Here is a 27,771-nt window from a genome sequence, read left to right as displayed (position 1 = left end):
TGGCGCCTACAGTGGAGGAATCGAGCGTCCGCGAGCGCACACGGCGCAGAGGAGAGTATCGCGCGCGAGTCTCTGGAAGGAGATAACGGTTTGTTTTTGCCCCCTCTCCACTCAGACCACCAGAGCCGACCGAACCTGCATTCAGGGGTTGCTGTGTGTTTTTTTTTTTTTTTTTGTTTTTTTTTTTACACTGTCTTCTGCTCACACGGAGGAGGGAAGCGACGGATTGGAACCGCAAGTTTTTTTTCCCCTCTTCCTTTTTTTTCTCTTCTTCTTTTAAAGAAAAAGAGGATTCTGTGTTTCGGTGGTTTGTTCTCCGCTCCTCGCCGCAAAGATGATGGTCGGAGAGGTCGAAGTGAAGGAGCGACCGAGGCCGAGTCCCGACTATTTGATGCAATTATTAAACGAGAAGAAGCTCATGACCAGTTTGCCAAACCTCTGCGGCATCTTCACACACCTCGAGAGGCTTCTGGATGAAGGTAAAGACGGGTTTAAAATTGATTTTTTTTTTTTTTTTATTTTAACGGGGAGAGGTGGGTTGGGAGAAGGAGGTGGAGGGAACCCCAGGCAAAGCGTCACCAGCACCGCAGCGCAGCGGCTTCGGTGTCGGCTTCACCCACCGTCCCCCTGCTGCAGAACCAACCGGACAACCCGCCGGTTCTCCCGGCTGCGACAGACGACAGTCAACACCCACTAAAATAAAAAAAAAGCCCACCGGGCCGCATGTGTGTCTGTCCGAGTTTGCAGGGAGGATTTAAGGGTCCTCGGAGTTTATGGCTGCGCCCCTGACTTTTTTTTTTCTTTCTTTTCTCCGGCGACGAGGTGAAAACTTTCTCCAAGTCAAGCTAGTTAAAAGGGAAAATACAATCACAGCCGCACGCACGTTTTGTTACGTTTGAGGTGAAATAACAAACAGGGGAGTTCCGTGGCGAACTTTTCTGCGCAGACTGGGGGAGGGGGGGGGGGCGGTCGGTAAACGGGGCCTCGTCCCCACATGTTCCCCCAGCAGTTTAGCTCCAGTTAGCCACATTCTCGGCTAGCCAGTCTGGCTGCCTGAAACTCTCCAACCGAGCGGAAACCTCGGCGGTAACTCGCCTCCGTGAGCAGCAAATGCCAAGAAATGTGTCTCGGACGAGCCGTAAGGGCGTGTTGTGGTCGTGTACGTGGTTGTCGAACCGGGGGTTAGTAGTGTTAGTTGTTGCCCAGCGGCCGAGTGGAGCAGCACGGAGGAATGTGGCTGCTTGTTGCCCAAACAATGGCCAGTTTTAGTTGGTGTCGGGAGGAGGAGGAGATTATTTCAACTTTCTCATGCACCCCCCCCTCCCAGTTTCAGTTGCATGTCTTTCTTTTACCATGTTTTAAAAAAATATCTTGAGGCGATCTTAAATGCGAGACATTTCCTCTTTTTTTGCTGCAGCACGTCGTGTTTTATTTATTTTTTTTGTTTTTTTTAAAGCCAGCCAAGCTTTTTACGCTGCGGATTTCTCCAGCTTGGATTTGACCCCCTCCCCCCTGCGCTCCGCGTTAACTCCGACAAACGCCACTTATCTCTATATGTTGATAGTATCAATAACATAAGCTGGTCTAAAGCGGAAGGTTTGCACCTCTGCTTTATGTAACCGAGCAGGGGACACTAGAGAGCGCCACAGCCCCCCTGGCAGACGGTCCCCACGCTGCGTGCATGGCAGGACTGGACACCACCATGGAGGAAAACAACAACTACGACACAAAAAAAAAAAAAAACCCCACAAAGAAAATAACAGTGTAGAAATAAAGTGGAGCCTGCTTTCAGGCCTCAGAGGACACTTTAAGAGCCACACATACTTGGTAGTTTCGGTTGCATGTCCGGATGAGTAGGCACTTCAGTATGCAGTTGCTAAACCGGTCTGAAAAGATTGTCAAGGCTTTCCTGATTGGCGATAAACAACAACTCCTCAGTTTCCTCTTTACTCCACAAGGAAAGCTAAAAGAATATGCAAAGTAATTTCTACGGCACTTTAAATCCAATCAGTGTAGGATTTAAATAGATGATCTTGGTGGAGGTACTCCAATCTGCCCACTGAGGGAAACAAATAATGTGATTTCTCTTTTAACAACGTGATGCTTACTTTTCAGCACATATTTGTCCCCAGTGTTCACACTGGTGCGAGTTGAAGCAGTCACTAAATCATGGGTTTTTCTGGGATGCTTTTATTATCGTGCTTTCACACATCTCGGAGTGTTTCTGCAATTAAACGCATTTTAAAGTGTATGCGCACCATTTAATATTTACATTCTGAGTTATCCTATTTATTCCTGCTTCTCCACCAGAAAACGACTGCTGATCGAAGTCTGATGAGCACCAAAATGCTCAGCGTCACATTTTTCAGTCTGACAGACTTTCCCAGGTTGAGCTCGCCCGAACTAAAAGTGTTTTTTAGTTATTTTAAAAGAAAATTTTGCACCGGTTGAGTTGATATTTATCGAGCTGCGGCTGCTTCCTGCGTCGTTTAAAATCGTTGGGGAATGTTCAGAAGTCTGCCCGGTCAGGCCGGTCTTGGTGCGTCGAACTCCGCACACAGAGAGCAGATGAAGTCTCTCCTCCTCCGGTGGGACGCAGCCCTGAAGTCACACATGTGTGAGGTTTACAAGGGTTTCCACAGCACCCGTCCAAACTTTGTCCCGCCTGCAAAAGTTGCATGTGTGTGAGATGAAAACCGCCCCGGCGCTGAGGAGGCCCCGTCTGAGACTGAAGGGTTTCTGTTTTGGGGAATGTTTGGTTTTCTGTCCGTCTGGAAGGAGCCCAAGCTCTGGTATGAAATCGAGGGTCAAACTCCTCTGGTACAGTCCCATTTGCAGTCTTTATGAGTCTGAACAGGGCAAAGCAAACCGCAGCACTGCTCGCCCCATTGGTCTGATACTCGTAAAGTGTTGGTTTTATTTAATGCGTCGCATTTTGTGCTTTTTGCGCCTTTTGGTTTCTGCCATTCAAAAAAGAAATGCAGAGTTGTCATTTAAAGATGGTTTTTAATGGTAGTTTGTGCTCAGTATAGTTGTGAATAAAAAAAATTCTTATGTTGAGCATTTTTTTCTGTGTCAGCGTTGTCGGAGACAAACCTCTGACTGTGACTTCTTTTCAGACAGGGCAGGCTCCCGAAGGGAACATTCATCTCGTACTATTATGGTGTGATCAAACAAGTTATTATGTGTGGTGTGTGTAGTGTTTTTTTTCTCTCTCTCTCTCTTCGGTGTGCATCTGCTGGAGACTTCTCAATCATTTTTGTCTCCTCGAAAAGCGGGTGTCTCGTCTATTGATGTTCAGACTGAAGGAGAAAACACTTGTTTGGTGTTTTCTTTCCACACGAGAGAAAGTTAGCAACTGTCCGAATCACTCGGCTTTACACGTTGTGTCTTTTTGAGTCTGAAACATTCCAGCACACTCTTGACGAAATCAACAATCCCTTTTCAAAGAACAGTGCTTCTCAACATTGAATGCGACTGAACAGCTTGGAACACTTTCTTTATCAGGCTTCAGTGCAGCTCTCGGAAACCAAAATTTAACCCATTGCGTGTGAACACATTAAGCTCATTCTTTTGTCCATTCCTCTGGAGGATACCCTCCCAACAGCTGCACGCCTCCATCACCCAGCCTGACGATTTTGTTGCATGTCTACACAGCTGTTTCCAGGGCGGAAAGAAAGCCGACACCACCCATGTGTGTGTCGGACTACTCCCACCCCACCACCCAATACGTACGCTGTCGCTCAAGGTCACTCTGGCCGATTGACAGCCCCCCTCCTTTTTTTTTTTTTTTTTTTGAAACCCACTTGCGTTGCAGTTGTTCGTCTCCCCGAGGTGACACCTGCTCTGGAGCTTTTTTATTTCTCTTTACGATCTGCCTGCCAACAAGCGTCTTCAAATTGCTATATTTTCTCTTGGCAGGAGGAGACGGACCGTATAACATCTAGAGATGTAGCTCAGTCGTGGAGGTGCCAACGGTGTTGTAAAGTAGTCGAGCAGAAGTGTTTTCTGTTAATTCAAATGACCGTTTTATTAAATGTCATTTGGTGCCGTCATCATGGAGCATGTTTATGTTGAAAAATTGTATAACCGCAGTACAATTCCTCTTCTGAAATTAGTCTCGGTAACGTCTCCATTTATCTCCGTTTGCAATGGTCTGTTTTTATTTGTCCGCATTATTTTATGGTATCGATTAAATGACTGATAAAGGGAAATCTAAGTTGTTTTTTTTTTCAATGTTCACCGCTCAACTGCAAACTTAAAAAAAAAAAAAAAAGCCCAAAAAGAAAAAGCTTTTCTTTCAATCTGCGACCAGAAAACGGCAACCATTAGCTGCCTCGCTTTCATCTCGTGTGAAAAAGCGCGGCGGCAGTGAGGGAATTGCTGAGGCGTTTGCGTGATGGGAAAAGCGTTGTGCGCTTCATTGCAAGTGCTACTATTTTGTTAGGGTTGCGCAGCTGCTGCTTGTGTTCTGCACAGTGTTTACGCCGTGTAAACATTCGTCGTCGCTTTTTCTTGTCAGTTTTGAACATTTTGAACGCGAATGGTTTTGATCCGTGTTTAGTTTGGAATTGCCTGAAACTGCACAATTGTCCACAAAGTGATTCATCTTTTTTTGTCGTATCACCCTGCCATCGACACGGGACTATTTTAGTGCTTTGTTTGTCTAAAAGGTTAAATGGCCCATCGTTCTTTCTTCCCGTGCTTTTTCTTTATTTTTTTGGTGAAACGTCACCCCCCTCCACACCTATATACAGTTAGCTTTTTTTTCTCGCCTCTGCGTCGTGATTTACCAGGACATTCCCGAGAGCGCCGTCAGCATTTGGAGGACAGACTGTCTGTTGGCCGCTGTGGTGCCTTTGTAGGGAACTGGTCCTTTGGGAACAGCTGTTTCGAGAACACATTGTGATAAATTGGAAAATGCTCGAAGTCTGCGTTTGGTTTTCTACCCCGGTGTCCCGTTTTTCCGTCAATCTTCCGTATAGATCTCCTTTTTTGTTTTTTTTGTTTTTTTTTAGCCCTGCAAAAAAAACTCCGTGTGATGTTGCAGCCGTAGGTTGACCCTTGGCCGTCCTGAGAGTTGGGCTAGACTTGCAGTAACCTCTGATATGCAATCAATTTCGCAGCAAAGACGATTGCGCGCCGCTCTCAAAGTGAGATATGGCTCACAGCTTTGAGGGAACACAGAACGAAGCTGACGGGGAGGGAGAACTGGGGGTGTGAGGCCATGACTGTTGTTGCAGGCAAGAAACCTGTTCTATCCCCCCGTACCGCAACCCTTTCTCTCCTCCCCACATTCTCTCCCAAAGCACCACTTATAAGCTGGAATTTAATTAACCAAGAGTCATTCTGTGAGCTGGTTTACTGAGCCGTCGCCACCAGTGAGAAAGCAGCACCACGGGCATTGTGCCGTCTTTCTTTGTCTGCGTCTCTCTTGCCCTCCTGTGGTCTCTCTCTCTCCCTCTCTCACGCTCTCTCTCGCTCACTCCCCGTCTCTCTCGTCCCTGGTAATAAATTATGTGGTGGCACGAGGCTTGACAGGGTGAGTTAGAAAGTTGGTAGCAGGACCCGGCATTGCATTGCGTGTCTTTGCTCTGACGGGGCTGAGCGGCGTTTCCATCTGGCAGCCCCACCGCGGTGTCTGGGTCCCTGTTCTCGCCCGTCCTGCTCCCCCTGGCCCTGCTCTGGCCCCAGCAATGCCACTCCCCTCGTGGATGCAGTAAGATAAAGTCATCCAACGACAGCTCCGGGCTCTTATCTCGGGCCTCTATCCCGTGAGTGCTGGGGCCTCCTTATCACTTCTGCCTCCGCCTGGCCTCCTGTCTCCCTGCCCTACCCCAACTGCCTGGCTGACTATCTCGTGCGCTGTCGCCAAGACTAAGTGTCTTCCCTTATATTACTGCAGGCTGTTAGACAACATATTGCTGGAGGCAGTTTATCTCTCTCCATTTTCCCCCCCTTGAAGCCTGAAAAGCAGAGCAATTGCGTCAAAAATGAACAGAAAATAGTGTAACCAGATGCACGGGGAGTTTCGGCAGTGTGGTTCGTGTTAAAACAGAAGTCAGAGTTCAGTGTGTTTTACGAGCTGATGACAAGCCGGGTTAAAGCGGAAGACGTTTCATATGTTTTGTAATAATTGCATTACAACATCTTCTTGACATGGACTTACTTCATTAAATTGAGTTGCATATTCTCCTTTCAGAATCTTTTACTCCTCCCATCGCCCCTGACCCCAGTCGTTTAACTATGTTTTGCTCAAATTTCTCTGTTATGAAAAAAAACACATCTTTGGGAAGTCAGACAGGAAAGTATTATGGAGAAGGCAAGTCACTGGTTTGTTTTTCCTTTAGACAGACTTGGAGAGGGTGGGGGAGGTTTTTTCTTTTCTTTTTTTGCTGTGGTGAGAAGTGAAGCTGGCTTTTATTTTGCCTTCTCCCACAGTGGTTGGTCTGACTCATTCCTTTCTTGATTAATTTACATTGCATCATGAATCATCTGTTATCCTTTTCTTCCATGACACATTTGTGAGGAGAAGCAGCTCGCACAATATTTCTTAGTTGGGAGAAGTAAGGGCCCCACCCTGCTACATTCTTTGAGTGCTTCAAATAGCTCTCGCACTCGCCTCTCTCATAGTAGTCCCCTCCTTGCCTCGCTCTGTCTCTTTCCTCCTTTGTATTACGTTTCTAAACTGTCACAGCACATCCAGCGGCTGACAATGAGGCTTCTCAGGAATCGTACCAGCTACATTTTGTCAACATTTCCTGTTTTCTTCTCCATTTTTATCATTAAAAAAAGATGGAAGGAAAAAAAATTGGGCTGAATGCTCGCTCTGTTCTTCTCTCTCCCTCGCTCGCCCACCGATCTGTATTCACTTTTTTTTTTTCTCCTTTCAGTGGCAGAATGGCAAACAAGTGTTGGCATCCAGCTCAGGAATTTCACTAGGAGCACAGTCGGAGCACTTAACCTCCAGCCTGGTGTTTGTTTTCCCCACATACACTCTCATTGTACATATTAGCTCGGCTTCAATGTGACTCACAGGAAGGTCAAGTTTACATAAAAAAACATCTTACAAGTGTGACTATCATGTCTTGATTTTCACAATATTTTTTTTGTTTATGGCTGCTAATAAGAAGCTCCTACAATCAAATACCTGGAATGTTTTCTAAAATCTCCAAGTTTCACGACGCATGTACCTCCTGTATTTGTAACCAAAGCGTTTACTTGTGAAACTAGTCCAGACCTTGTAGTTAGAAGGGGTTCGTTAGCTCCTGTCCTCTCCAATACACCCGAGTATATCGGTCTACCTGTGGTTTGCATCCTGCGCATAGTTTCTTCAGCAATGGCTGGCACGCCGATGAATCAGAGATGAATAATTTATCCGTCCCTTAGAGGCCTTTATTGTTTGCTTGAGGCCTGGCGGGAGCAGGATCTGCTGCCACGAGCTTCCCCGAGGGCAGCAGGTAGAGACTCTAGGAGCTTTCTGACATCCAATATGAGGCTCTGGCAACTCCCAACATTGCCTGTCTCAGCTATTTATCCTCAGATTTGAAGCATTTATATATTTATTTATGTATTTTTTTTTTTTTTACACACTGACATCTTTCGGTTCTTCTGCATTAAACATTTCAGGGTTTCCCCGTCAGGAAAAACAAAAAGTTTTGTGTATTTCAGGCTTCAGGTTGGTGTTGGTCTCTCATTTTCTCATCATTACTGAGGACAGTCACGGTTAAACCAGCTTTCCTTATTAAAGGCAGAACATGTTTTCGAAAGATGTCCGTCACGTTGGTTTTGTATACGTTGGGCTGCCGACCATGGAATATTTCACATTGACGACTTAAGTATTTGAACATTTCTCCAAAGACTTTATTTGAAAGTTTATTTTGAGACCGTAAGGCAGGATGGATCTCATATCAGGTATGAAAGTGAAATAATGACAATGGGGACGTCCCCAGAGCTGCCTTGCTGCAAGGTTTTCAGGAGTCACAGTGAAGCCTTTTGTTTGTGTGGGAGTTTAGGATGTCAGCAAGAGAGCTTATTATAGGATAACACATTAAGCTGATCATATCAACTCGCCTCAGTCATCCACATAACCATTTGCTTTCCTGTTCAACTCTTTTGTTGTTTGCATTGGTTGAATTCATGGCGTCTAGTTGTGGATTTGCCCGGTTCAGACAAATGACAATCACGGTAATCCATATGTTTTAAAAAAATTTTAATGCTGAACAGGTATTTTCCCCAACTAGAAAGTTTCTAGTTTTTCTCTCGAGTTACCATTTTACAGTTTGGGAGGAACTTTTGTAAGGTACCTTCCTCATCAATCTTCTCTACAAGTAGGATTGTGATGATGAGGAGGACAGTGATTGAAGGATGCCTGATACCTGAGATTAAATGATGGCAGCAGTTGCAAAAAAACAAGAGAATCTGCAAAGAACTGGATCGTCCATTATTTTTTTTTCTCTCAACTTTTTATCGCATTGTGATAGATTCAGCATAACCTCTGTACAAAGGGGAAACATAAAAATCATATTGGTCAACCTTGCTTATGTCATATTGCGTCATTTTAGGGCACCCATTGGTGGTGTAAAACAAATTTGTTTTTAGCTACCAGGGAAATCTCTGTTGGTAATAAGTCCTCGATAAAACACCATCTCTCAAACGAAACCCATTTTAGATGATTTTTATGGCTGACTTATTGCTCCCACCTCTTCCTAATTATTACCTCATGATATTCTATTTAGTTTGTCATTTGCATGCTTTAAATATATGCCTTGACATTTTCACTTTATGGATTTATGTGCAGACTTTGTGTATAAGATGGAAAGCTAAAAAGGCATTGGTCATGTGGGATCAATAAAGTTGTGTGAACTCTGAACTCTAAAGTCTGGTCTGAAATCGCCTAATGTCTTAGTTGCTGTTAAATAGCCCCCTATGGCTCAGTGGCATATGCTGTCTATTTTTTTTTTAAATGAAGAGCGGCTGTCTACTCCACCGTGTTGGATTGTGATGTAAAACATGGCTTGCAATAACATACTTCATATACGTGTGACACATCCAGCCCATGTCAGGTTGTCGGTTGCAGTGTTGGATGAAGTCTGACTTGCACAGCCGTTCGGTGCTTGAAACGTTTGTTCAGTGTTTGTCACTGCTCGCCTGTTTGCGGTGAGGCTTAAGTCTATCTGTCCTTATCAGTGCCATGGTTGGGACGAGATTACCGAGCAGAAACAATAGGTGGTTTTGTATGATTAGGTTTTAATTGATGAAACAAAGACTCTCAGTCGCACTGCATGTGACACAGGAAAGACCGTCTCACAGAGCCAGGGAAGAATGTGTCGTCTATAGCAAAGGGTAAACGAGCACAAGTCTCTCTCAGTTGATTGATTGTGTTCACCGAGAGAGAGGAAAAAAAAAAAAAAGACGAGCCATGCTGCCGAGAGCGATGAGAGGATGGCGAGTGTGATGAAGAACAGCGGGGGGAGACAGAGGATTCCTATGTGCTGTGAATGAGGTCATCTGCTTGGTTATGAGGAAGGTCGCCGACCCTCCCCACTCGGCTCCACACGCCACCCCTCGCCTCTCGCCTCCTCCCCCTCGGCAAATGATGCACAATAGCTTTTTGTGCTTTTAATGGGCCAGACGCACACACTGGGTCATTCCGACCAGTTCACGCTCAAAAATGCACACAAGTGGCGACTGTCAACCCACAACAATGTGGTGCATTTTTACACTGTTTATCTGTCACTGGATTATTTATCGGATCTGTACAGAGCCGTACACGGCACAGTTTTTAAAAGCTTTATGCAACTCCAGGCACCTCGTAGGACAGTTGCGTTTAAAAGTTGAATGATTGTAACTTGGATAACTTTCAGCATGTTTTTATGTTTTTGTTTGACAGGAGAAGCAATTTTCAAAGTATTGTTTTGATTTAAAAAAAAAAACACTGAAATGTTTCTACAAAGATTACTTCCTGTACATTTCTCTATGAATTGCAATTTTGCAAGAAAAATCCAACACAACTTCAATGTAAATCAAAAATACACCCATGAGCAGAATTCCATTGAGACTATGAGGGATGTGGCACATTTGCACATCAATTCTCAGAGGAAATCAAAGGTTGCTTTCACACCTGTCGGTGCTGGTCAAGGTGTCAGTTTAAGAAATTGCAGTTGGTCAGTTCACTTTAACACCTTAAGTAGCTGCTGTGGTTCCCAGCACCGACTGGTGGATGTCACCACGACCATTCAGCTTAATCTGGGGAAACGCCAGTTTTAACGTGGCTCCCGACTGGAAACGGGAAGCTCCGAAGAAGAATTGGGAGACGACGACAATGGAGGCAGAAGTATCCTGTTTTGCTCCTCACTGCTTTATTTCTCCAAGTGTAATCACATCACGTACCCAAGAGGAGTCAATTTACAATCCTACAACGGCAGTATTTTTCGCTCAAGGGTGTGAATGTTAAGTTTACATTTGCGTTGCTACACCATGCTCCGGATCGTCCTGAAAATGGGAGATGTGAAAGCCGTTCTGAAGAAATGCCAGCACTGGTGCCCAGCAATACATATGCCGTTTTGTTGTCTTTTCAGTTTATAGCCTCAAAAAAAGTTTGTTGGCAAATGTTTATGTTGAAAATAAGCTATGCTTATTTGTTTACTTAGTTACCCCCAGAGGAAAGTAATTTGTTACTCTACTCACTTTATTGTCTTTTATTCGCAACATCTCCCGAGGAGCATTGTTTCGTAATTGCTGTCAACACTGTTTTTTAGCCGTTAAACCTTCCATATGCTGGCATATCAACAAAAGCCCCTCTCCTGATAAACACAACACATTTTTAATGCTCTTTAATGAAGTTAAATTCTGATTTAGAAGTTTAAGTTTGTGGGGGGGAGAAAAGCAGCGAAAAGGCACCAAAGAGAAAATATTGTTGCCGCGCGGCTCAGCTGCCGTCACATTTTTGACGCCCTTGCTCTGCCATTTTGTTCCGTCTCGCACGCGGCCTTGCAGGAGTTGTGCCCAGAGTATTGACAGCTGTTGCATTAATGTGCACTATGGGTGTACAAAAGGCTTCGTTCACTCCTCCTGCAGGTTCATAAAAACGGCTGAGAAAAACAGATGATTCCATAATCGTTTAATTATAACTCTAATGTGATAGCTTGATTTCACAGCCTCTGTAGTTTACAGACAGATGTGGTTACGGTATCACACTACTATAACATGCACCGAACACTGCCGATAACAAACTTCTGAAGATGAATCAGAAGCTGTGCTCTGTTCCTTCCACAATATCTTGAACCACATCACTTATTTTGACTCTAACCCGGACCATGCCCCACGTTTGGGGCAGTGCGATGCTGATGTATGTCGTCTTCAGCTCACAAATTGTACTTCAATCATTGTTGGACTTTGTAAGAGGTTACGCAACATTTAATTGAAATTATGCTATAGTAGTGATTTTAAAATGAAGTCACCAACTCGCCCCCTTTTTAGACATTTCTCTTCCAGCCTTTGAGCAGAACCCCTGACATCTTACTTTTGTGGTGATTTAGGATCGCTGTCTGTAAAAGACTCAGATGGTGTTGTGTTATTGTCGTTCTGGCTGAGATTACATCTGCCCCTGTCTGTCTGGTGCAAATAATTTCTTCCAGGACGTGTCGGGACAAGCTCACTGACGCAGAGACCCGACTTTGTTATAATCCTTTAACTTTTGGATTAGTTATGTGTTTGGGATAGGGATGTTCCCTGCGACTAATTTCTATGTTGATGAAACAAACATTTTAATCGAGATTTGTTAAAGAGTCAGAAAAAGAGTGATGCATTCTGAGCATTTTCCTCTGGTATTGTGTGCATTTAAAAGCCCTTTGATGCCATAACCCTGCACTTTGACACTAATGTATGGTTTTAAATTCTGCTGAAATACAAGAATTTCTTGATGCTGGAAGCAAATCTTGAACAGCATTATCTTCTCAGACCACACAGGATCACGGTGTCTCTGGATAAATGACAGCAGTAACAGAAGCTCCTGTCCCACACAGTGAACATGGAAATGTCTCAGTTGAAGATGGTTACATAATGCCGTCGTCGAGTAATTGTATGCCATTCCTATTTACCCGACTCGGCCAAATTGTGAGGGGAGGTTTTAAAAAGCCCGAAAAGCCATCAGCCTGATGGCAGTCTCGTGCTGACTATTGGCAGAAGACCACATTAGTTTCTTAACATAAATGGTGTTTAAGGTAAAGTCACATGAATTGCTGCTGGGGGGGGGGGGGGCAGCACGCACAGCATGGGAGACAGGTGTGGGCCTGAGCGAGGTGCCAAGGTGCCAGCTGCTGTTGACACCTTAAGGTGAAGAATAGCCTGCCAGGAGATGGACTTGCTTCTGTCTGTCCCCTCTAATCCTTGTCTTTCAGCCCACTGCTCTGCCCTGGCTTCCCCTCTCCTCGGCTCTGCTTTCCAGGAGTGTTTGTCTGACGTGAGTTTAGGCTGTTTGTGATGGGAGTTCTCCCTGCAACCTTATTTTTATTGAGTGTCTGACACTTTGGATGAACCAGACCTCGGCGCTATCTCTGCTCTCCTCCTCCCTCACCACGATGTGAAAGCCTGCTCGGTCTGCGCCTCATATGCTCTCATCGACGTGCAGTTTTCTCTGATCTCCTCCTTTCTGTTTTTAACACGTACGTGCATCCCACTCATCTGTTCATTTTATATTTTGATAATGTAGTGCACGCTGGATGAGGTATGGTGTCGTAGTGTTTTCCACTGGAGAAAAATCGCTGCCTGTTCTCCCGAGGGAATGACTCATTTTTCCTGGCTTTGTCTTTATACCTATTTATTTTAGCAGAATGACTCTGTAGCTCCCATCACACTCTTTTCCCTCTGCCTCTCTTGTTTCCCCGTCTCATCTCCTGTTTCTTCAGATTTATGTCTCCGTCCGCTCTCCGCTTCCATTTGTTTTTCTCTCTCTCTCTCTCTCTCTCTCTCTCGTAGCCTCCTTCGCTCGTCGTGTGCGACTATGTGTGGCGAAAATCCAGCCTTGGGGCTACATCGCCTCTTTCATGTGAGGACCAGTTGTGACATTAAAGGCCTGCAACGTGGTCTGTCGGTTTGCATCAGCCCAGCTCTGGCTGTCTGCGCTCGGCAACCCAGTCCGCTCTCGGCTCTGCGTTCACTCACTGCCAGGCCGGCGCGTCAGTCGGTGGGGAACAACATGACTGCACCCGCCGGCTGTAATTGTTCGCATGTATATGCGCTTGCAGATTTGTTAAGCCCTCACACCCGGACGCTTTGAGGGAGATCGATGTTTAAAGGCTTAAGCATAGTGGAAGCTTTGTTAATGACAGTTGAGTCAGCTTCTTTTTCCCCCTCATCTTCTCTCCATTTCCTCCCATTATGACACTGACCTAGTTGTTATGGCACCTTCAACGTGTTTGTTTTTTTAAATGCTCGTGGTTCATTATGGGCTGGCAGACAAAACAGATCAAACCAATGATCTCCAGCACCAGACAAGCAGACAAAACAGAGACGCACCGTCTTATGATCTTCGGATAAAGGAGGTCAAGAAGTCTGTTCCTATTCATTTCCTTTGTGTATGTCCTTCAAGATTAACAATCTTATGTGGAAGTGCACCCAGGATAATTTTCTTTTGTCTTTAAATGACGCTTGCATGTTCTCCATCCAGTTTGACTTTTGGCTGCCTATCACTTGCAGTCCGTCCCTGAATACTTGGCACAGAATAATCAAAGTTCTGGCAGAGGACCATGCATATCTACCCAGTTATTTAGCACTTTTTTTTTTTTTTCTTTTCACTTGTCTAATTTGTATTGTACAAGAGTAGGCGTTTGAAGTGGTAAGATTCAGATCCTGGAGGGAAAAAAAAAAAAAAGGCCCGTCAGGCTGTGCAGACAATGAAGAGTATGCACAAAGAACACAACAGCAGCTGCGATGCAAGTCTGTGTGTTGTCACACCCGGGGACAGCGACTGAGTGGCTGTTGGACTGGAACTTAAGATGGTCGCTACAAGTCCCAGCAGGCCCTGCGCCGGGGGGGAAGAAACAAGCTAACACAGACGGACTAATACGCACACTTTGTGATGTAACCTGTCTGCTTCCCCGTGTTCAGAGCGCCGCGTCAGTAGACGTCATGCTCAGATTCGGCGTCGCAACTGCAAAGTTACTTCAATGTATTGACTGCTGAACACAGGTAAAACAACAGCAGGTTTTCCTTGGCTAGAAAAACCAAACAAAAATCTGATCAAAACACCAGCTGGAGAGTTTCGGAGCATCAGTCTTGCAGATCAGGTATCAACTGGTGACTTGCATGCCAGTGTGTTCGCGGTTTCTGGCTCAGTCCTCAGTCTTGTGATTCCACTGAATCACTGTGTCAACTTACCTGACTCAAGTTTAGTTTTGACATCCTGTCAAATTATTTTACATTTTTCTGAAAGGTGTTTCAGTTTAAAATCATGAGATACTTAGCTTTATTTCCAGCAGTGTGATTCAGACTGACAACACAATATTCATAACGGCAGGAGTTAATGCAGGCTGTCTAATTGGATTGTATCCCAAGCTGCTATGATAAGTTAATTAATTGCACTTTTAATTGAATATTTTTGAGGCTATTTTTCCCCCCATTTTCAAGCTAATATTATCTCCTGCTTAATAAGGATAAATATGTTCTGTTTCTGTTTGGTCCTATGTGATAATAAACCAAATATCATTAGGTGTGGGCTGCTTGTTGAAACAAGACACCATTTAAAAATCCATCTTTTAGGCAAAGCAAACATTTAAACACTTGGTTAATCGACCATTTGAGGCAAATTGTCTATCTGCATGGCTTTGAGTTGTTTGATTTATTTATTTTTTTTCATCGTGAAAGTGCTATTCTGAGTAACAGTATTTAAGATTCCAGAATAGTGGTCATGTTACTCCTGCTGGGCAGACAGATGTTACTCTGCATACCTTCTCAGATGTGTTTCCATTTATTGCCTCTTTGTATTTAACCAGTTTTCTCTAAGTAACAAAACTCTTTCATGCTTCTCTTGCTACAGGTCATTGTTGCGCTTCAATTTCCCCCCGCAGACGGATAAAGAAACAAAAATTTTGCAGAAAGTGGTGCTAATTCATAGACCGTAAAATAAACTTAAGAGGCAGTCAACCCGTACTTTCTTCTGTCACTGTTGTGTGGCATCAGTATCTATCATAGAGAAACCTCGTCACTCATCCATCTACCAAACGTAGAATAAATGAGACTTTTTTATTTGTTGACATTTTCAATTATGCACTTGTGGCAGGCTTCTGCTGCTCCCATCTGTTCTTTGCCAAAAAACCAGTGCTCAGAGTTGATGTAAGGATTTAGCCAGGATGCTCAGTTAAAAAGGAGCTTTTGTCTTATCCGTTCTCTCTCGCATGATTTGTTTGTGTTTGTAAATGATCCTCTAAATGTAACACACCCTCCTCCTTAACCATTTACTGTATGAATGCAGGCTCCCTTCAGGGAGTGAATATAAAGATCGAATCACATAGACGTGTAGCCGTACCTTTTTAAACACGAGTGTATGGAGTCTGACAAATTATCCTCCCTCTTTCCCACCATCCTTTACTATTGGCCGTGTGCACTATGGTCTCCTTAGTTACAGGGGGTGGGAACAGGAAGCACAGTGCATGTTATCTTCTCCAGTCACATTGACAGTCGGAGCCTTTCCTTCCAGCCTCGTCCTCTCTCGTTTCCTCTTCTGACAGCTGGACCTTTCCTGCCATTGTTGCATGACAGAGGGGACAGCTGCGTGCACACACTGGAGAAATGTATTTAAGAACCACAGAGTGGCGAGCATTTGTACATCCTCTGAGTGGTGGGCTGGTATTTTAAGTTTTGTGGTTATTCTGCCTTGCTGTCTGCCGTACATCGGCGCCTCTGCTTCAAGAGTCACTCTGGCCCCTGACAAGATATGTCACTTTTCTTAAGTCCTCGCAGGTAGTGGACAAAGGAAAAGGATACCCCTCAAGACAAAGGCCAGGGGACGTCGTTTCACTGGAAAAGTCTCCTTAAAATAGTGCCAAGGACTGACACAGAGACACACACATCCTATAACCATGCTTCCTGACTCTTCATCCTGCTATTCTTCCCTCCTCTTATCTCATTTTCTCACATCAAGTTGACCTCAAAGCTTGCATCCTGTGCTTCATTTGGCATGGCATCCTTTGCATTGTTGTAGGATGTTTGTGTCTGCAAGTGTGAAGGCTTGTTTGTAAGGTATGTGTGGGGCCTGAGGGAATAACATGGCTGTTTCCTGGTGCCGCTGTCGCCGGTGTATAGAAAGGTGTTATGACAAAATCAAAGTACACAGTTTGCTGATTGAGAAATTAGTTTCTCTGATAAACGCAGAGAAAAACCCCACTATGATCATATTTGATATATTTGATCGGATTAATTGTATGGACTTTAGATGTGTGTGGGTGTGTATTACTGTAATCAATTATTGCAACCTTCACATCCATAGATCTACAGCGATCTGTTACTCCATGGATGTTTATGTTAAATAACACTCAGATATAGTAAAATGGGCTAAAGCAGAGTGCGACGAGGGTTGTTTAGTGCTCACGTTGGTCTCATTTCACCAGAATGAGAAAGCCGTTACCTTAAAGAAAAACCAACAATCTTTTTTTTCTTTCTTTTCCATCTTTCTGTTTTGCACTTTGTCGTGCACTTATCATTATTAATGATAATATTAAAGCGAACAGAGCTGTGGCATCGGAATGATATCGGTATTGGCAGATGTCCAAATTCGGATATCGGGATTGGATCGGAAGTGAAAAAACCTGGATCGGTGAATCCATATTGACACCTGTTGTAGTCACTTTGTTGGATGCAGGATGCCTCACATGGAGTGTGTACTGGCACTGTCTAATGGAAGGAGGTCGGGTACGATCTCGCCACGTATTGTTCCTCAGTTTGAAGTCGTTTCTCTCTCTTTGACCAAGTATATCCTCTCAAATTTGTGAAACCATTTTCAGTTCATGAGGCTTCTCTTTTAAAGCCGGCCTGTTAAATGACTATTGCTGTGGGTTCCAATTTAACGCTACATATCGCAGCCCCGTTCAGATGGCAAAAGCAGCAGTAAAATCGCCTATCTTTGCTGGCGTTTTTTTTTTTTTTTTTTAGAGGGAGCCTGAGTCTGCATTTGTGTGCATGAGGTTGGCTTTTTCAGCTTAGCTGGCGCATTGGGCTACTTTAAAAAGGTGAACCGAGGAGAGAGGATGTATTAGCAGAAAAAAGTCATTTTTTCACAATCATGGAATAATTAGGAATAATATGCGAAAGAGCTTTTAGCTTGCCGTTAACTACTACACTCGCAGTCCCTGGTGCTTCCTCTCTGGGAATTGTTTCTGTGTGTGTGTGAGTGTATGAAGGAGAGTAAACTGTTTCTGAAGCTTCCCACCTTATTCATTCGCCTCAGGGTGCTTCCCTCATGTGTAAATCTGATATTGTGCATGCACGTACAAGTTAAAAAAAAAAAAAAAAAAAAAAAAAAACACCCCCCACACAGTGAGTAATGAACTTTGGCCCCTCGCGGCAGCCATTAGGAATAAACCATTATGGTTGAGTATTGAGCTGGCCCACCCCGTCGGCTTCACCTCACTCTCTACAGCAGACCCCACCGAGTGCACAAAACTGGCACTCCTATGGCTCATTGAGCTAGCAGCCCCCCGTGCCGCCGCCCCCCCCCCCCCACACACACACACACACACACACACACACACACACACACACACACACACACACACACACACACACACACACACACACCGACAGACAGCCCCATAAAGCAGTTCCACATCATCAAATGTGATGATCCCTTTTTCTAATTTTAGATGGAGGTCCTAATAGCTCTGCAGATACTGTCTGCAACACTCATTTCACTTTTAAGCTGGGGGTTGGGAGAGTAAAATGGTGTATGTGGGGGAGCACAGATTAATGCCCCAGCTCTTTTTAGGCATCATGGCAATGATTAACCCACTTTCTTTTAACCCAATATGAAAGAATACTATGAAAACATGTTTTTATAAAACAAGACGACACGTTTCTTGTACTCTGTAGAGCGAGTTCATTGGTACCCCTCCCATTCTGATCAAAGTGTGGTCTCTCTGGTGCTAAATGATCGCTGGGACGGAAGCAAATCACAAGCAGACCGAACTAAGAATTTATAAATTAGTATTGTTTTAAAGTCTGAGCGGTTGTGGGCTGCCAGATCTCATGATTGATAGTGATCATCAGTTTTGACTCCCATTTTTGTGTCCCTGTATGTTCAAGTTAGGCTATTAAGTAATAGAGACTTTTTGTGTGTGTAAATAATCAGATTCGGTATGAATGCCAACGAGCGTTGTGGTATCACAGGCTATTATGTTGTTGTAACTTTTTATCACATTTTACCTCACGCTCCCTTCCAATTCGTTGTATTCTCTTTTTGTTATGATTCCATCTGAGGAAATACAAAGAGTAAGGTATATCCTACTCCACTGTGTTCAGCACGGTGGTGTTTTTCTGTTCACAATGGGAATGTCCATATTGGCATGACTGGCAGGTAAATTGTTGTGTATCTAAAATTATGCATGACAGCATAGCAAAGTAATACAAACGAGTGTTTTAACACACTGCAGTCTCACAGATGTAAAGTGATCACTAGATGAAGTGTAAATGCAGCTTCAGTAACATGAATGTTATCACTTGATTTTTCAGACTCTTTTGGAAGCTGCTGGATTTGGGATGTTATTGCTATTTATGTTCGAATCCTTTTTTCTTCTTCTTCTTTTTAAACACTTGGTTGAGCTGCTATCACAGCCCATCGCATGACACCGTGTTTCTTGGACGCATGACAGTTTTTTGATGATTCTGCCTCACTGATTATCGAACTCAACTGGCACTCACTCTCCCTCTTCAGTCTCAGTCATTTCGGCTTACTTTAGAGCCTTTTTTTCCCCCTCTTTCTTTTCTTTTTTGTGGGACAATCACTGCACCTGTTTATCCATCGCTGGTGGTGTAGGAGTTGTTAAGTGACAGTTACAGCTTGAATAAACATTGCAACTTTTGTTTCCACGTTTTTGCTGTTTGGTGGAGCTGAATCAAACGCAATCCCAGCCTGTGTTTACAGTACCCAAACTTAAGAATTATATTTAATTCTCTTCAGTTCATTTAGTAGGCAGAAGGCAAACCTAATGTAACCCATAATGTGTACAATCAAGGGTTTTCTTTGAAACGCCCTCCTGAGCATGCTTGTGTTTTTCTGAGCATTTGGCAGGCCATGCCTCTTGGAGAGCAGCTCTTCCCTGACTTCAGGCGATCGTGGTTGTTTTCTCTTTGGGCAATACCATATGTTGCAGGGCTTTCTGTTCTTCCTCTTAGTGAAAACAGCCTCTTTTGACTCGGGGAACACGCTGCATAGATTTTTGGACCAATCACGGACCTGCCTGACGATGTTACATAATAGATAAGGATAATGAGCATCCAAACGTGTGTTCGGCACTGCATTTCACTCCTCGGTCCCCGTTTGTTCCCCCCCCAGTCTGTTTCGGCTTCTTTTCCACCCCCGTCAGCTCTGCCTCTCCTTCGCCCCGTCCCTCGTTTGTCTGTTTGCTTTGTTTAATCACCAAACTAACGTGCTATGACACATTTTTATAGCGCACCGTCATCATTGCTGCCAGCATCCACCTAAAGCCACATTCAGCCTGGCACTTCTTCCCCCTTCCCACATGCAGTCACACTGACGGCCCCAGAAAACATTGCATTTGCCATTGGTTATGATTAATGGCTTTGCTGATTGTTGTTCTTGGCCATCACCACACCTACACACTCTGACTTTAGCCTGCATATTCACAAGGGCTTCAGCCAGAATTATGAGAGGTTAGTAAATAGTGACGGCAGACTTGTGGATTTTTTTTTTTTTCACGAAATCTGGAATATAGCGATGCGTCTGATCCACTGTGGGATTCACTTCCTGCCTTCAGTTTGTCAATGATTTGAGCAAAACAAAACTTAAAACTTTTGCAATGAAAATAACCTGAAAACCAAATGTAGATTCATAATTATAGACTTTTGATTTCACAATGCATATTGTTTAGCTTTTTTTTTTGTTGTTGGATGTTTTCCATGTATGCCCAATTCTTTTAAAGAAAGCCTTTTTGCCTTCAGTATAATTTAAATAAGTACAAGCGAAACCATAACTGGTTTTACTGTTACAAGGCTTCAGACCAATAGTCGCCAGTGTTCTTCCTACATTTGTAGGAATAGCCAATCCAAACGCAATGAAACAGTTTAGTTTTCACTTGTAAAAGTTGTGCAAACAGGGCCTTAGAGATTTTTGCTAATTATTTAGCTTTTGTTTTGTTTTTTTGTCTGGTTTTCTCATGAAGTAGCAATAATCAATATGCAGTGTAGGTAATTGTATCCCCCCCTGCTGTAAAATTAATTCATCAGAGGGGGGGGATACCCTCCCATCAACACTGCTGTGTGCACACTGTTTAATTCACTAGATGTGATGCCTAATGGGAACTCGTTCCATCATTAAAGCTAGGAAAGGAGTATTTTTCTAACAGGTTCACCTTTTACAAGATGCAGCTTTCCTCCTGCTCGGTCATCACCACCAAACAACTGAAGCAGTAATGGAGGCTGACGTGTAGTGTAATGCAGAGCAGCTGTGTGTTTCTGTAATTTGGGTTTTTAAGCCGTCTCTGTGCCACCAGATTGAATATGAAGCAGTGGCTAGCGAGGCAAGCTCGAGGAGAGATGCAGCGTGATTTCCTCCTTATTTCCTGCTGTATTTGTTTAGCAGATTTTTCTCTGAGGCGGTTTCCCCTCCTCCTTCTGTGTGGAGTGTTATTTCTGTGGGTTCACTCTCTCAGGGGAGCCTTGCCTACAAACACACCGGCTCATTAGCGCATGTGTGTGTGGGTGTTCTTTTAATGTTTGGTTGGATGTTTGTTTTTGTATATGTTGTATGTACTTACATTTGCACCGGAGCATCGGCTGTTCTGTAGCTCAAAATGTGTGAATGTGGATGCAATAACGCTTGTTATTGGGCTTTTTCACAACCTTGGTGATGACATCATCATTAGATTCAGGTATGCTGAAGCAGGGACAGACCTAAAACATGCAGGACAGGGTCCCTCGAGGACGGAGTTTGGACATAACTGCGTTAGGTAGTTGGCTAGGAACTTGGATTTTTCCACTCATGCCAAAGATTTATACACTTTCTGCTGTTTCTGTGCTATAGTGTACACCTCAGACAGAGATTGTGCTGCTCCAGCACTCGTAAGCATATTTCGGGGAAGTGTGTGTCGCCCATTCATCCCCAGTTTGGGTGAAAGAGTAGCTCCTATGTGTCTTGATTTGCTGCTTACCTGTGTGACGGGTAGGCTTATGTGTTTGTGAATGTTTTCTGTATTTCATTGCTTCTCTCTTTTTATTTACCCCCCCCCCCCCGCCTGGCTCCAGGAGGACACAATACAAAAACCTTGTTATGCTAGTCGTTTATTTACTGGCCTATCTACTTAAAGACCTGACGCTGGAGCTTTTTTTTTTTTACCGAGCCTGCCTCCGGAAAATCCCTGACACACAATATAAATCTCTCCCTCCGGCTGCAAACCGCATCGTCATTTCTTGTCGAGAGCCATTTAGACCCCTCAGCCTGTGGGGGTCGGCGCTGCTATCCACAACGTGTCAGGGTTAAGCAACTGTGAGGATCAGTCCCCACAAAATACGACCGAGATGTACGTTTTCGCTGGACTCGCTGGAATTTTACCACTGACGTGCGTAGTGAGAAAGGCAGCCAGGTTTCTTTCAAAATGATCACAAACCGGAGCCACATTTAATACATGTGAGTTGGAGCGGTGTGGCCCGGCTAATAGTTTCCCAAATATTCCGTGTCACAAGTTAAGCCCGAGCTCGTACAGTTCTTCAACGATCTGCGCTTCTCAAACACATTTTTCTAGATTCACAATTGTTTTTGTATTAAATCACCCATTTATGTAGTTGCTGTTGCCTGTCAGCAGGGAAATCTCGACATCAAAATCTATAGATATACATGAATATCCTAGAAAGATTGAGCCCGGGACTAAAATGCTCCTTTCTGCTTCAGCTTAATTACAAAACTATTTGAATGTGAATGAACATCATCATGGGAGATTGCAGTCAGTGTTTTTTGGTATTGTGTACGGTTACACAATCTCATTCTGGAGCCCTTGTGTGTGGTTGGTTATTGCCTTCTCTTTATTAAAGGATGGCATTGGGGGAATGACTTGCACCCCGGTGTGTTTTAGACTCCTGCGTGATAGACACACTTGCTTTTGTAAAACTAGTTATTGCATTTGATGTGGCCGTATGCGCTGCCACACAGTTGCTTTTATTGAATTAAAGTGTTAATCTCCAGCTGTCGGATATTTCAGTGTTGGTTTATTTGCTCTGAAACTAGTGTCTTGCATGAGACAGGATTTCTTTGGTACAGTATGTTCTGTCTGCTTTGCATCTTGGTTCATTTAAGTACTACATGTGCACATGTAGTTTGTGATTAACACATGAGATGCTGCAAGCCTCCTCTGTTTGCCATCTGGAATCTGGTGATTTTAAGCTAAAGTCAAATACTGAGCACAGAGCAACATAATGTTGTAGTTTAAGCCTATTGATGTCCGTATTCTCCAATGCAAGCTCTTAGACGAGGATATATCGATACTGAAGCTGACTTTTTTTATTTTTTCTGGCACAAATGAAGTAGTACACAGTCCAATTTTAACTGGACTGATGGTGTTGTGTGCAGCTCGGACTTAATGCATAAACATCAAAGGATTGTGTCCATAAATCAACAATCGGGAAGTAAAAATAAGACAGAAGCATAAGGAAAGTTTTTGCCCATCACAAAAAGGGAGCGGGCGAGAGAGACAGCTGTGAGTTGATGATAAGGCCCAGAAATGCATACGTTTTCATGGCTCAGTCACCCCCACCGATGCTCGCTATACTTGTGCTCCCTGCTTTAAAAGAACCCGCCCGTCTTTCATATGCTTGGCCTGCCAAACCCCTAAACTGTTGAAGTGGAGTGTCGTCTTGAATAAAGTCGTCTGTGCTGTGAATAAAGGGCAGGAATGCATTAAACGCCCAAATCCTTCCGCCTGCAACGGGTACCCAGGCTTTGTGATTGCTAAAGTGCAGAGCTTTAAAGTGAAAAGGCTTGTTTGTCGCCTGAGCCTTGTTTCACTCAGCACTGGTACATTTGGGTCTATCCGTGATTGCTGTAGTTTTTTTTTTTTTGCGGCACACCACATTTTTATGGCTATATTTATCTCATCTCCCAGGCCGTCTGCTCTTTGCCTTTTTAAATCATGAATAGAGCATACGTGCACATGAAAAGCAGGTATAGATGAAAGGGTTTTGCAAAAAAAAAAAAAAATTTTTAAATCTTGAATCACCATAAACTGGAAGCACTTGTTCAGTTTCTGCAGCACCCAACATTTGATCACTTTGGCTTGAAGATTAATTGGTGTTGGGTTCAATCTGTTTCAGGTGCCAGATATTATCAGCTTAATACCGGGCATCACACGGCATCTAAAGCAGCTTTACTCTGGCGAAGCTGATCACACTGATTACTCGCCCATTATATTTCTTTTGCCTGCCCTTTCTCCCCCTCTCTTTGTCCCCTCCGTTCTCTATGGCTCACAGTCGCGCACACATTGCTTGTGTGGACAGACGTGCCTTGCATGGTCGGGAGACGTTTTGCTGTGAGCTCCAGAGTGAGGACAAAGCAGTTATGGAGCATATCTATTTTTGGGCTCTTAATGGACTTGCTCCCATTCTCTTATGGAGCAGATCTCACTGAAAGATGTTCACCTGTCTTAAATCTGATTATAGTGCCTCCTTCTGGAGTCTCCATTGGTTTAAGTTCTACAATGCCTCCCACCCAGTCTTTTCATTTTTCCCCTCGTTCTTTTACCTTGACTGTGATCTCCCCTGCCCAAGTTTCTCCTTATGTTGTTTAAATTCAGATCACATGACGCAAAGCTATTTATTCTTTTCTTCTGTGCCTTTTCTCCCTCCATCTCAAGCTCCCCTGAACTGTTTGCCTGTTTTTTTGTTGTTGTTTTTTTTTTGTGCTGCTTCTAAATGTATTTGGCATCAGACTGTGTAAATGCATGAAAGGCTTCCCAACCCCATGTTGGTTTGTTCACAGTGGCCTGCTGCGATTGGCCAACAATATTGCACACTCAAATGAATTGACGCGCTTACCGGATTTGTTTTTCTCCACTATGCACGTGATTCTCAAGCTTAGGCCCTGTGCTGTGAAGGGGTAATGCTTTTGGTACAGTCGGAAAAGTGACCTCTTGCTCCACACCGTGCTTTTTGAACGCCACTTTCCCAAGGGGCATACTCTAAAGCCACCGCAGAGCCATGCGGGTGACGGGCTTGCACAGATTATTTGTCAGTCGTACGGTTTTTGGGCTTTATTACACAATATCTGCACATTTCATGTTGGTTATTTGTAAAATGGTAATTGCAATGTGAAGGATTTAGACATGCTCAATTTGCTGGCATTTAGATTACACCAAAATATACTTGAGGCTTTTAATTGCTTGAAATCTTGTTCATGGGTGTGTTTTGTTGAAATATTTGTTTTCCTTGAAATGCCTTCTTTCCCGCCATCGTGGCGCCAATGTCAAGGCACCCTGGTAAATTAACTTACGGTTAACCTGCCAGTTTTTCTGAGAGCTTCTGGCAGGATCTCGCAGTCCTGCTCAACAGATGGAGTTTGATCATCTCGCTTGCCGAAGGCTGAACTGTCATCGCAGAGACCTAAAAGATATCATTACAGTTTCTTTGCAGAATAGTTGAGCCACCTGACAAATGACCCAGCAGCGGCCCACTGGACAGATTGTGAGGCGATAGAAAGACCCCCCCCCCCAAAAAAAAAGTGTTCCTGTTCACTTTATTTCCCCCCCCCAAGGTCAAAGCTAAACTTTTCCACTTATTATCCGCCCACCAGGCTTTGATTTCTGGCTCTCATCTTGCAGACATTTCCTCTCCCATATTCCTCAGTCCACTGCCTCACTAACCCCTCTACCTGCCACCCCCCTCTCCCACATCATCCCCTCTGCGCGCTCGCCTCTCTCCCAACAACCAGGATCACAGACAAGACGAGAAGTCGTCTCCTCTGTGACAAAAGGCAGATGGATGTGCAGCCGCAGCCTGTTTTTATGCAGATTTGAGAATGAAGGGCACAAATGGAGAAAAAGGATGGAATGGAATACGTCTTGGCTGACATCAAGGCAGAAGAGAGCAGCACGAGTCAAGAGGAACACAGTTGCACTCTTGCTTGCTCAGCACTGTGGTTATAATTCTCTCTTTTTTTTTCACGTCTTTGTCTCATCTGTGCCCTCCAACTACTCTCAAGGTCGATTTCTGCTTCTTCCTAACACGTCTGCTTTAAAAAAAGTTATCCAAAGCCTTGAATATTTCTGCTAAGTGTGTGTGTGTTCATGACAGTCCAACGCAGGTGTGTGTACCCTGACAGAGAGCATGGTGTTGAGTCGCGTTGTGCCTGACACTCTTGACGCACTGAGCTGATAGATGGCTGAACAGGGCCGACAGGGCTTACTGTGCAAGTGTGGCATTAAATCATTTTTTACATTGCAATGCCACAGTTCAAGAAAAAAATTCTCTTTTGATTATGGATCTCTTTTAATGGCTTTTCATTGTTTTTTGGGTTTTTTTTGGACGTTTTGATACGGTTCCTTTTTAAAGGTGGTGACACTCTCCCGCCTCCTCCGAAGATAGTAATTCCCAGAAGCGGGCACGCGCGTACATGTGCACGCAGCCTTTTTCTGCCGGGGTGGACAGCCAGACAAATGATTTTGTCGTCGGTGCAAAGCAGGGGGTAATTTTTAGGTGAGCGCAACGTTTCAGAAAAGAGTTGCCGCACTGAAATTAGAGGTTGTCAAATGCCGCACGTCTCCATTGATGGCCCAGCACGGCCCCCTTATGTTAATGTGGCATTTCAGCAAGAGGAAATAGAGGGGGAGGTGGGGGGGGCGGTGGGCGCTGCAGCTGGTTGTTGGATTGCAATGTCACAAGTGAATACCTCACTTTTTGTTCTTTCTCATGAGAAGAACAGATAGTCTTGAATCTATAGAGCCTAGTATGCAGTCGTTTTTTTTTCTTTCTTCTGTTAACTTAGATATTTTAAACAAGAGAGTATTATATCTTTGTTACATGTCATTTGTGGGTTTACCACACAGTTTACGTGGCACAAGGTGCTACAGTTGCATGGTGTATCAAATATTAACAATTTATCAAATGAATACTTTGCTGGTACACCTTCTGTTTTTTGCTAAAGTGATAATTAAAAAAAAAAAATGCAGACAACACACAAGTAAAAAACCGGAGAGATTTTTTGCTTAGTTTCATTGTCAAATGTTGTTCGAGCTCAGAATATAAAATAACATGCATATGACATGTAAAATGAGAAACCTCATGTAAACCAGCTTTTCTGTATATCTGTAGGAATGTCGCACAAATAATGTAAACTCACTGTGCTGCACTTGGTTCAGACCCATTGCTACTACTATTAAAAATTTTGATCTTGCATGTTGAATAGTGTTTTTGTGTTTGCAAAAGATTTCGTTATGGCAACACATTCATTATAATACTTATTTTTCAACAATTCTGACGGGACCACGTCATAAGCTAGCTTGATGCAAACAGTTCGGTCTTTGGGCTGAATATCATGTAGATGACTTCATCTTTGAGGAGGACTGGGAGTATCCCGAACAGTGCGTCGTGTTGAGATCATGTGTTTTGGGATGAAGTTGCTCTGGGTTGGGTCCTCTGGCTTGTTTGCATTGTTCGGGGTATTTCCACAGTCAGAAATGTCAAGAGATTATGTCCAAGCAGCTGCAGCCCAGATGTTCAGCTGTCATTGACTGTTACCTTATTGGTGTTCCAGGCTCAGTCTGTCATTGATGAGATCCAGAAACTCCCTGTGATTCTGTGAGGAAAAAACAAAAACCCAGCTAATTCCACAGCTGCACCTTCTGGTCAACATGGTCTTGGTGTTACTGTTTTGGCTGCTGGATAGTTGAAACTTAAATCACACAACTCACTTGGACAACTATACTACAGCTTGAATGTGTAAGCTAAATCCACCTTCGCTGTTTTGCATTACCATAAGAGTATGATTTGGAGGTCAGGCATGCCTCACAAAGGACACCCAGAGCTGAGTGTCAGGTTCCCCAGCTGGAGTTTAATTTAGAGCTCCCACATGAGAGATGGAAATAGTGTCAAACACCCGCCCCCTTTTCACACCCACTCACATCTTTCTTGAAAACCTCACCAGCTCTGCTTTTTTTTTTTTTTTTTTGTTCCAGCTGCTTAAAAGTTTCATGTAAAAAAAAATATATATATGATAGATGGTGCATGAACACAAATTCCTCCAATACCTTTTTGGGAAATGTTGCTTTGATGGGGCGAGTGATGGCGATGATTGAAGCAGAAGTGACATCCAAGTAGTGTGTCCTTTTTTCCGGCCGGTGTTACCGTCAGCAGCCGTCCATCGCCATCTTAACTGTGACAAGCTGACACGAATGGACATACCGTTTGGGTTGCATGCATGAATGCTTTTTCATTCCTTCAAGCATTTCCTGTGACATATGGATTTATGAGTTTCACATGACGTGAAGCTGGGGGTGGGTGAGGGGAGTGCAGACGGAATGTTGGGTTTTATACTTGACATCTCGACTTTGATGCAGCCGT

The 27,771-nt window shown here is 43.9% G+C and overlaps 1 protein-coding gene across 8 annotated transcripts in view; it reads left to right on the top strand.

The window, feature by feature from the left end:
• The first annotated feature begins 56 nt into the window (after window positions 1–56).
• qkia (QKI, KH domain containing, RNA binding a) overlaps window positions 57–27,771 on the top strand; it is a 78,570-nt gene continuing 50,855 nt past the window's right edge. For all 8 annotated transcript variants that reach the window (XM_080512865.1, XM_080512862.1, XM_080512867.1 and 5 more), the window contains exon 1: window positions 57–479. In XM_080512865.1, coding sequence (XP_080368991.1) covers window positions 335–479 — 145 coding nt within the window. In that variant the 5' untranslated portion in view covers window positions 57–334. The remainder of the gene's footprint in view (window positions 480–27,771) is intronic.

This window comes from Blennius ocellaris, assembly GCF_963422515.1.
Source record: "Blennius ocellaris genome assembly, chromosome: 17".
Classification (NCBI taxonomy): Eukaryota; Metazoa; Chordata; class Actinopteri; order Blenniiformes; family Blenniidae; genus Blennius; species Blennius ocellaris.
Note: the sequence above shows the minus strand (reverse complement) of the source record. Positions and strands in the feature narration are given on the sequence as shown.